Raw genomic sequence first — 10,595 nt, 5'->3', positions numbered from 1 at the left:
GAGAGCCGGGAGCAGGGGAGGCTCAGGACGGGAGTCACTCCCACGGCCTCCAGGCCTTCGCCTGCACCCCAAAGCCTGGGTGAGCAGAGTCCACCCCAGACAGGGCACAGGCCAGGCAGGGCCCTGTCTTCTCTGAGGCTGGTGCCCCCCCCCAGCTGCATCTGCACCTCCAGCGATGTCCAGGCATCTCTTAAGCAGAAAGGGGTGCTGGGTGAGCAGGAGGCAAGGTGAGTGTCCCCCCCACATATAGCCAAAGGGAACTGAGCCGTCCTTGGGGTCTTACCTGGCGCCCAACCATTACCCACCCTGCCCCCACCCACTTTCTGCACCTCTGGGCCCCCAGCTCTCCAGCCAAGAGCCCAGCCACCAGCCCCTCAAACCCTGAGGGGAGGGGCGCTCACAACCCACAGGCTCAGACCTTAGGGGCGTGGGGGCACTGGCGGTGCGGTGCGGGGCAGCCAATCCCGCCTCCTCCCCCCACCCCTGCGGTATCCTAGCTTCCTGTTCCTGATAAGGATCAGCAGCTTGCCCCAGAGAGGGTGGCCCTCTTTCCAGCCCCCTCCTGCCCCCTTTTCCGTCCTCAGGGCCCCCTCTATCCACTAGTGGAAATACGGGTGGGTTTTAGGCCAGCTGAGCTGGAGGCCACGCCCCCCGGTCTGCCAGGGGTCCCCAGGCTCCTGCCCCGTCCTCTCCACCTGGGCTCCCCCGGCTTGGGCTCCTCGAGCGCCAGAGGGCCACCCTGCCCTGCCTGCAGGCAGCCCTCCCACCCCTCCTGCATGCCACCCCCAGGCCTGTCACACACAGCGCTCTTTGCTGTCACCTTCTGATGGCTGAATCAGGGAAGTGGGTGGCGGGGTGAGGACGGGATTGTGGGCGCCCAGAGGGGAGGCACAGGTGTCGGGGATCTTTCAAGGTGACAGGAGCCCAGCAGGGAGCCAACAGGAGGCCTGCCGGGTGAGCCAGGGGCAGGCCAGTGGGGTCTTGGACTTGGGGGCTCCCCTACCCAGGGCCCAGGCTCCAGGCACCCCAGCAGCAAAGCAGACATGGGGGTTGCCTTGTGCGAGAGCCAGAGGCTGTCCACCCTCCGAGAGTCTCTGAGTAGATCTCAGGGTTCTGGGAGGAGGCCTGTGGGGCTGGGGGTGGGGGAAGCCCCCAGACCCTCCTATGAGGTGTCTCTACTGCCCACCTCCAGAGTGGCTGACCTGGCTCAGACCCGCTCGAAGCTGGGGGCCTGGGGTTGACCCTTGTGGCCTGGCTTGAGCCTTTCCCTTCGTGGAGAGAGACTCTCGGCCCCCTGCCCCCACCCCCACGTGCGCCTACTTCTTCCTGTTCCTGGTGGGATTCCCACGGCTTGAAGGGGCAAGGGCTTCCAGGGGGCAGCCTGGGGTGGGGGTCGGCTCCGCTGCGCCCAGCAGGCAGGCAGAGACGAGAGGACCGGGGCCCAGAGGAGAAGCCCTGCAGGAGAGGTGGCGGTCAGAACTGGCCATTCCCACGCGCAAGGCCGGGCTGCGGCCAAGGTGTGGACAGGCCAGGCCCCAGGGTCAGAGGCGGGAGGCCGCCGGCCCTGCTGGTGGCAACAGGCAGCTGGGTGCGCGTGGGTGGCAGCGAGGGGGGGCGGAGGGAGGAAGCGGGCTTCCTGAGGCCTCCTCAGCCCTAGAGACAGACAGACAGACAGACAGCTGGCAAGAGGCGCCTGGGGACACGGCTGCCTCGTAAGTACCTGAGGAGCGGGGAGGAGCCCCGAGGCCCTGGGTCGCTGGACACGGAGGGCCGGGAGGGTGTCCCCGGGAAGGTGCGCGGGAGGGCTTGGAGGTCACGGTGCCGGGTGGGCAGGGGCGCTGACTCCGCAGATGGCCCCAAGGGCGGGCAGGGCCCGCGGGGAGGCGTCCTGCTGTGACCGCCTCTGCCCACTTGGACCCCGTGGGCGCAGCCATCCTCACAGCCAAGCTGAGCTGCGAGCCAAGCCCCTGGCCTGGGGCAGGCCATGCCCTCAGTGAGGCGCCCCAGCAGCTCTGCGCCCGGCGTGTGCCCCCGTCGCCTCCCCAGGCCCTGCCTCGGCTCGGGGAGGCCGCTTCCTGTGACGGTTGCTGCGGCGGCGGGGGATGGGCAGGGGGAAGGCAGCACCCCCAGCCCCATCCCAGGCCGGAGACCCCAGAGGTCGGGACCACCCTGAGTGGAAGGGCCGGCTGCCCCAAGCACACCGGAGGTCCACCTTCTCGTCCGGAGGAGACCCCTGCAGACCCACGGCCGTGAGCCCACCCTCCACCCAGAACGGCTGCACGCCACCCGCCGCCCACCCCCCTCCAGCTGCTGCGCCCCAGCCCCAGCCCCTCTGGATCCAGTCCTATCTTGGCCCCCCCATCGTGACCCCTTATCTCGCCCTCGCGCTAACCCCAGGCGGCCGCCACCCCACGCCCCTGCAGAGATCCTGGCCTTCCCACAGAGTGACACCACCACTTCCTGGGGAACAACGGAAGACAGCGAGGAGACCCGAGGTGCCCGAGGGCAGAAGCCTGCCCAGCAGCCCAGAGGCCAAGCCGCATGGCCGTGTGAGCTCCCGCCAGCACCGCCCCAGAATGGTCCAGGCCCGGGGGCCGCTCCAGAGCACCGCCCCGGCCTCCCCTTCGCCTTCATAGTCGCCTTCGGGGGCAGCCATGACCCAGCCTCCGCCAGACCAGGCCCCAGCCAGGAAGCACGTGCGGCTGCAGGAGAGGTGAGACCCTCCTAGGAGGGCCCAGCCCGGCCCGCCCTCTGCTGCCCCTCCTGTGGGACCCCCACACCTCCCCAGGCAGAGGAAACCAGACTGCTCATTTGCATATCTGTGTCAGCCTTGCGCCTGCGCCCCAAGTCCCAGGCTGGGTTGAGCACCCCTCGAGGGGCCCGGAGCCTCCAGGCCTGGGTGTGGGTCTGAGCTTTAGGGGCCCAGCCAGGAATGAGAAGTGGGGGCAGCTGGAGGCGGCAGCTGGGTTCGGCAGGGGTGCCGGGGGCCTGGGCCTCAGGGTCGAGAGGAGACAAGGAGCCCACCATCAGCGGTGCCTGTGACAGCTGAGACTGTCGAGGCCGACCGCACGCTCTGCTGCAGGCGTGGCTCCAATGTGGCCCTGATGCTGGACGTGCGGTCCTTGGGGGCCGTGGAGCCCATCTGCTCCGTGCGCACGCCCCAGGAGGTCACGCTGCACTTCCTGCGCACCGCCGGGCGCCCCCTCAGCCGTCAGGCCCTGCAGCACCGTCCGCCCAGCCCCACGCAGCTGGAGGAGGAGTTCCTGGTGAGAACGAGGGGCCCTGAGTCACTGCCCTTCTGGATCAGGAGCAGCTGGCCAGCCTGTCCCCCTCGGGCCCTTGGGAGACAGAATCCCAGGGGCTCCAGGAAGGAGAAGGCTCCACCCTTTGCCCTGCACCACATCCAGACCCGCCTCCTGATGCCAAGAGGGAAGTGGGGGAAGGGAGGCTGGGAAGGGGGCCACTGCTCACGCACTTCCTCCCCCGCCTTCGCCAGAGGATCCCCTCAAACTTCGTCAGCCCCGAAGACCTGGATATTCCTGGCCATGCCTCCAAGGACCGATATAAGACCATCTTGCCAAGTAAGGACTGCAGTGGGGCTGGGGTGGAGGCGTTCAGAGGGCAAGACACGGCCTCTTCTTTTGACAGAGGGGTGCCCCCACCTGGCCCTGGCCAGGGAAGGGGGGCAGAAACCACGCTAGCCTGAGATGAGGCACGCACTGCGGGCGGCACTGCTCAGCATGACCCCGAGTAGTCGGTGTATGCTGTTCTGACCTCCACTTTACAGTGAGGAAACCGAGTCACAGCGAAGTCACATAGCTCGCCTGAGGTCACATGGCCAGGGGCACCAGCCCCCTTCCTCCTCTCCCTCCCGCCAGCAATGGCTCAGAGAGGAGCTGAGGGTCTCAGATGGAGGAGTGAGCAGGCGGCCGCAGGCAGGGCTCACGAGGCTGACAGATGCAGGTCAGCACCTCCTGTATCCAGACACACGCACGGGGCCCACTGGCCACAAGGCCCAGAAGGCTCTCCTCCCCCTCCACGCAGAGCAGCCTTATCTGACCTGCCGCCCCCAGCAGCCCCCAGTCTGGAGGCCGCAGCCCTGTTAGTGCCCACGGAAGGGGCGAGGGCAGCCTGCTCTGGGCCCCGAGGTGCCCTCCGCCCAGACCAGCTGACCCCTGCGAGCCAGCTTCTTCATCGGGCCTGCACTGGAGCTGGAGAAAGGCCCCCTTAGAGGCTGACTCGCGAGGGGTGGGGGGTGGAGGGTGGAGGGTGGAGGGTGGGATGGAGCCCAAGTTCCATTCGGGTCGCTCAGGAGAAACTCGTCCTCAACCATCTCTCTTTCTCTTTTATTGCCACGACCCCTCTCCACACCTCTCTGACCTCCAGACTGGAACGTTCAGTCACTGCCCTCTCCCTCCTGTCTGTGCTGCCAGCACCGCCCTGGGCCTCCCCGGCACTGCCCTGGCCTGGGCCCTCTGCTGATCAGAAACACCTTGCTGCCCCCTGTCCGGCCGCCTGCTCTTCACGGGCACCTCAACAGGGACAGGGCTGTCCTCTTGCTGGCCCTGCACGCGGCTGCTTTGACCTCTGCTGATTTTGACTTCCTAGACCCCCAGAGCCGAGTCTGTCTGGGTCGAGCACAGAGCCAGGAAGATGGAGATTACATCAATGCCAACTACATTCGGGTGAGTTGCTGCCAGGGAAGGGGGTGCTGTGTCCAGAGACCCCCCCCAGGACACCTCCCAGCACAGCCGGGCACCTGGTGTCCTGGCTCCAACCCCATGAGCTGCTGGAACAGGCCAGGATGCCAGGATGCACAGAGCAGATGTCAGGTGCTGGAAGGAAGACCCCGGCCTCCTTTGCCCTGGTCCCCCACACCTCCCAGCCTCTCCGCGGAGAGCGGCCCTGGCCACCCCAGCCCAACGCTCCCAGGTCTGCAGCCCAGTGAGGCACCTGGCCCGTTCCCTTCCTTCTGCCTATGCTCCTCCAGGCGGCCCCTGCTTCTTGGAGGGAACTTAAGTCAAGGAATTAAGGAACCGGAGGCCAGGAGGGCTGGTGGACTCCACGCTTAGCCTTGTCCCTGGTGCCCGGTGCCCAGCCTCCAGCCTGCAGGGTGGGAGGCTGCAGGCGCAGACATGAGCCCTCTAGTGGCTCCAGGCGGGTGGGACACCGGCCTGAGCGGAGGTGAATAGCCCGCATCAGCCCCCCCGATGCGAAAAACTGACTCTTTTGAAAAGACCCTGATGCTGGGAAAGATTGAAGGCGGGAGGAGAAGGGGACGACAGAGGATGAGGTGGTTGGATGGCATCACTGACTCGATGGATATGAGTTTGAGTAAAGACCAGGGGTTCGGAATGGACAGGGAGGCCTGGCGTGCTGCGGTCCGTGGGGTCACAAAGAGACACGATTAAACGAACTGAGGGCCTGGGGGTGAAGCGCGGGCCAGTGAATGGTCTGGATCCCCCATCCCCTGAGGAGCAGGAGGATTCTGAAGGGGAGAAAAAAAGCTGGCAGGGGTGTGCTACGCCTTGCTGCTAACTCCACAAAGTAGCATGTCAAAGGGCAACAGTTTTCCCCGCCTTTGGTGCTAGTAGAAGGCAGAGGGAGGGGAGACCAGTCACGGAGGCCCCAAAAGCCTGAACGCAACACGCCGTCGAGTCTGACCTGCACCACAGCTGCTGGCCGGGCACGACGCCCGGTCTACGACAGCAGAGCCGGGCAGGGCTGGAACCCGGGTGTGCTCCGTGCCCAGAGCCCGTCCTGTCCAACGTGGGGCTCCTGGCGTGTGCATGCCTGACGCGTGCGTCGGGCTGCCCCTGGCCCCGCACTCACCGCCCGCCCTCCCTGCCTGCAGGGCTACGGTGGGCAGGACAAGGCCTACATCGCCACCCAGGGCCCCATGCCCAACACGGTGTCGGACTTCTGGGAGATGGTGTGGCAGGAGGAGGCATCCCTCATCATCATGCTCACACAGCTCAGAGAGGGCAAGGAGGTGGGGCGGCTCCCACCCCACACACCCCCGCCCGGGACGGCTCCCACCCCACGCACCCCCTCCCGGGGCGGCTCCCACCCCACGCACCCCCACCCGGGGCGGCTCCAGGCAGGGCCCCCGAGGGCTGAGGACCCCTGTCAGTCCCTGAGTGACAGGGCATGGAGGCCACCCCTGCCAGAAGCCGGGGGGGGGGGGGGGGGGAGGCAGGCGCTTCCTCTGCAGCTGTCAAGGCCCCTGGGGGCACGGAGACACCACGGGGGGCCCTGTTCCTCTGTAGCCCCTGACTCCCAGTTCCCCCCGCCCAGAAGTGCGTCCACTACTGGCCCGCAGAGGAGGAGACCTATGGGCCCTTCCGCATCCGCGTCCAGGACGTGCGGGAGCGCCCGGAGTACACCGTGCGGACGCTCACTATCCAGGTACCGGGCCTGGAGGGGCCGGGCCGCCCCCTCTGCAGGTTCCCTGGGAGTCTCGGGTTTGCTCAGGGAGACCTGCCTGAACCCACGTCTGCGGGTGCCATCCTGGGGCCCCTCCAGGCCAGCAGGGTGGGTGCCAACCATCCTTGTGGGATGCGAGGCAGGCCCTGGAGTCACTGCTGAAGGGAGCTCGAAGTTTGATGAGAGGCTTAACAACACATGAACACGCCTAAGCCCCCATCACCGGAGGCGCCTTCCGCTCTCCAAAGCAGCTCTCTGGCCTCCAAGCTTCACAGCCCCATGTTCAAGGCAAAGAACATGAGGCTTAGGGACACGTCCGCAGGCCTGTGCTGGTGGGCGGCAGAGCCGGGACCTGAACTTGGGTCTCTGCCCTCTCCCAGGGGCGTGTGAGGAGGGAGCCTAGAGCGGGAGGAGCAGGACAAGGCTGGTTTTCCGCTCGGGGTCATCCCGGCCCGGCAGCAGGGAAGAGGGCGGGCGGCACCCTGTCCCGTGGTGCCCTCTTCTCACACCCGGCCCCGCCCAGCACCAGGAGCAGCGCCGGGCCCTGAAGCACATCCTCTTCTCGGCCTGGCCCGACCACCAGACCCCAGAATCGGCGGGGCCCCTGCTGCGCCTGGTGGCCGAGGTGGACGACAGCCCAGAGACAGCCACCAGCTCTGGACCCATCGTGGTCCACTGCAGGTATGCGCCCCCGGGGAAACCTTTCCTCCCCACGGGGCCCCCTCAGAGGGGCTCCAAGTGGGGCAGGGGGGCCGGCCCGGGCTTTACACGGACAGGGATCTCCAGCTCATCCAGCAAGTGCAGAACACGGACGTGCAGGCTGGGCACCCAGGCACAGTCCAGAGAGGCAGCTCCCGCTCTGAGGGAGGAGACAAGCCCGCTCCCTGCCGGCAGGGCGCTCGTTTATGCCTTCCACAAACGTTCACTCAAAGCCCGTTATTGCCAGGCACAGCGTTCAACGCTAAGGAGGCAGTGTGAACAAGGCTGTCTGGTTACTGCCCAGTTTCCAGGTTCACGGTCTGGTGGGAAAGACAGCAGAGGAGACGAACAGGACGTGGCATGATGAAACGTGATGGGGGGTGTGGGGGGCACAGAACCAAGTCGCCCCCACCAGCCTTTGGCCAGAAAAGGTCTTCCGGGAGGAAGGACCTCTAGGCCAAGCTAAGACTTGGAAGGTGAATGAGGAGCGGGGAGCACCCCGGTGGATGGAGCTGCAGCTCCCAAGGCCTGACGGGAGGCTGGGGGCAGTCAGGGTGCTGGGCCGGGGACGCGGGGGCGGGCTTGAGAGTCTGGAGGGTAAGAGCGGGCGTTCGGATGAGGGGCCTCACAGGACAGGCCCAGAGACCCGGGTGTGCCACCGAAGAGGCAGGCGGATGGAGGGGTGAGGCAGGGACAGACTCGAAATAGGCACAGCGTCTGGGAGGCCCGTCCTCAGGAGCTCACGGCGGCCACAAGCAGGGGGCTCTGGACCCTCCACAGGTGCAGCCGGCGGATGCTGGGGGTCAGAGGTTCACATGGGAGGGGAGACTTCCTGAAGAAGGGAGGAGGGCAGGACACGACAGCACAGGGGGAGAGGGCTGGGGCAGGACAGGCAGGCAGCGGGTGAGCAGCGCCGTCAGAGAAGGACGTTGGCGCGTCCGGAGGCGTGGCTACTGCCCTCGCCGCCCGCCTGCCCCCTGTGACCGCCCTGCCCTGCCCTGGACCCTCGTACCCAGCGCAGGGATCGGCCGGACTGGCTGCTTCATCGCCACCCGCATCGGCTGCCAACAGCTGAAGGCCCGAGGGGAGGTAGACATCCTGGGCATCGTGTGCCAGCTGCGGCTGGACAGGTGGGTGCTTGGCTAAGTGGGGTAAGGACATGGCGAGCAGCCCCATGCCTCCTAGAGGCCCCTTGGCTCTGGGCATTTCCTGTGGGAGAAAACGGGCCCCCTGGGCTTCACGAGCTTAGCACCTTACACCCAGGCCAGACTCTGCGTCTAGAATTCAGCTGGGGGAGGCGAGGGTTACATAGGACACGCTATCAAACGGCTCCCCAAGCTTTCCGTCTTTTTCGTTTCTTGTCTCTGTTTTTCCAAATACCCTTCTCAGGGATGGGAGAAGGTGGGGAGACAGTGGATGGTTGGTTCTAGAAACAAGACAGCCACAGGCAACTGCAGAAGCTCACTGGTGTAGAGACCGAAGACGGGGTACACCCGCCTGAGCCGTCACTGTGTCTCCTGGGTCCCCCCTTCTTTACCCAGAGAGACAGTGGCCCCCTCCCCGGAGAGCTGCTATCAGGAATGGGGAAGCCCTGGGAACCTTGGGGCTCAGGGACATTCCTGATGGTCAGAGGAGACCCGTGCCACATGGGGCCCTCCTCCCGGCTGGGGAAGGCGGGGGCCGTTGGGGGAGTCCCGGCCTGCCGCAGAGAGGTCGCCCTGGGAGGAGGCGCCACAGGCCTTTGGGAGCGTCCCCGCCCTCCTCAGCTCAGGGCTGTGCGCCTCTGCCTGCAGGGGAGGCATGATCCAGACGGCGGAGCAGTACCAGTTCCTGCACCACACCCTGGCCTTGTTCGCTGCCCAGCTGCCGGAGGAGCCCAGCCCTTGACCCGGAGCCCGCCCTGCCCAGAGCCGCTTCCCCGGGCCTGGGGAAAGGGGGCCTCGTGACCTGGGGAATACTCAGGGGGCCTGTCTGGGGTCCCAGGAAGCTGGCCAGTGAGGATGAGGCCAGACACCGGCTCTTGAGCACTGCCCACGCCCCTGCCCCCTGGAGAGGCCCCCAGTGGACACAGAGGCGACCCCCACGTGAGAGCCTCGGTCTCCTCCTCGGACATGGACCTGGTGCTTTGCTGCCACCAGGGCAGAGTAACCTGATGGTGCCCAGAAGCTGCTCCAGCTGCACCCCCTTCCTGGGGCTGGTGAGAGCGTGACCCCAAGATCATACCCACCCCAGTCCAGCCCGAGAACAGGCCAATGGCCGGCGCTGGGAAAAGCCTGGTGCTGCCTTGGCCACGTCCTCAGCATCCTGCCAGGGACTCTGCCTCCTCACCCCACATCAGAGGCTGGACACCCCCAAGAGAGCAAGAACCAGACCAGCCCCGTGCCCACAATGGGGTCTGGGGAGCAGGCTACAGAAGTGACCAGACCAAACAGTTAAAGTCTCTAGAAGAAGGAAAGTGTGGGAACATCTCCCAGGGGTCCAGACTGCTGCCCCTGCCTCTGTACCTGCCAGCCGCCCACCCCAGCCACTCCCCTGGGAGACCCTGCATCCTCAGCCTGCCTGCCAGCCTCAGAAGGGACGCAAGTGCCCGGGAAGAACCCAAGAAGGGAGCAAGGAGCCGAGAGATAAGAGCCCCGCCATGCTCTTCTCCCTGCGGAGCATGCCCGGACCGCATGCCTGTTTCCACCAGCAACCTGGACTAAAGCACCTGCATGGGCCAGGGTCCGCCCTAGTTTACCCTGGAGAGCTAACTGCCCTCCGCATCTCTCGTCAACACGAGGCCCAGGACCCCCCAGATCTAATCTCAGGGCTGACCACCACCGGGGAACGAGCTCACTTTCTCCTGAAGCTTTCCTGCCCCACAAGAGGCACTCCCGCTGCCCGTGGAGCTCAGAACCCCAGGAAGAAAGCTGCCACATGGGCGGCGGGTCCCCGGGGACTCCCTGAGTGCGGCTGCCCCAACCCTGTCCAGACCTGAGGACGGGCCGTGGAGAATAACAGGTGGGGAAATAAAGGCTTCTTCTTGTCCTCGGGCCTCCGGGGCCCCTTCACAGCAGAGAGAGCAGGAATCCACAGATAGGGACAGGCTGCTGCTCTTTACCCGGAACGTGCACTTTTACAGCCCTTCCAGGGACACGTGAAACAGTGACCCAGGAGTGGGCTGGCGGGGGGGACAGAGGTGTTCCTTGGGAGCTAGAGAGGAAGTACCAAGAGCAGGGACTAGACAGGCCATGAAACTTAGCCACGCAGGACGTTTCACAGGCTGGGACCCTGCGATCTTGCCATTCTGGCAACTGATCATGGGGTCATCTTAGATGGGTTTGGCGGGTACGGTTGCTATTTGAAAGTTTATGCACCTTTGATGAAACCTGTGGACGCACATGAACACACGTGGAGGTCAAACACTAAGATGCAGCCAAGGTGGGGTGGTTGCTGCGGGGGCCCGGGGGACAGCAGCACCTCGGTAGACC

At 65.9% G+C, this 10,595-nt stretch overlaps 1 protein-coding gene across 12 annotated transcripts; it reads left to right on the top strand.

Annotated features, from left to right (window-relative positions):
- Nucleotides 1-1,661: 1,661 nt before the first annotated feature.
- Nucleotides 1,662-10,152, top strand: PTPN7 (protein tyrosine phosphatase non-receptor type 7). 12 transcript variants are annotated; one of them, XR_014052991.1, is made up of 11 exons: nucleotides 1,662-1,712; nucleotides 2,444-2,713; nucleotides 3,083-3,266; nucleotides 3,497-3,581; nucleotides 4,609-4,685; nucleotides 5,855-5,992; nucleotides 6,298-6,408; nucleotides 6,950-7,107; nucleotides 7,430-7,601; nucleotides 8,142-8,255; nucleotides 8,919-10,152. XR_014052991.1 is itself a non-coding variant. In XM_081487310.1 (10 exons), exons 2-10 carry the CDS (start codon nucleotides 2,655-2,657, stop codon nucleotides 9,069-9,071), a joined length of 1,074 nt encoding a protein of 357 aa, XP_081343436.1. In that variant the 5' UTR covers nucleotides 1,662-1,712; nucleotides 2,444-2,654; the 3' UTR covers nucleotides 9,072-10,152. The 12 variants fall into 12 exon arrangements, 8 of the variants coding, with proteins under 8 accessions (XP_081343436.1, XP_081343440.1, XP_081343437.1 ...); XR_014052992.1 differs by having other exon boundaries at nucleotides 2,424-2,713; XR_014052990.1 differs by having other exon boundaries at nucleotides 2,398-2,713.
- The last annotated feature ends 443 nt before the right edge of the window (nucleotides 10,153-10,595 follow it).

Source organism: Giraffa tippelskirchi, chromosome 5, assembly GCF_054371585.1.
Source record: "Giraffa tippelskirchi isolate mGirTip1 chromosome 5, T2T-mGirTip1v1.2.pri, whole genome shotgun sequence".
Lineage (NCBI taxonomy): Eukaryota > Metazoa > Chordata > Mammalia > Artiodactyla > Giraffidae > Giraffa > Giraffa tippelskirchi.
The sequence above is the reverse complement of the archived record's forward strand: the minus strand, read 5'-3'. Positions and strand labels throughout refer to the sequence as shown.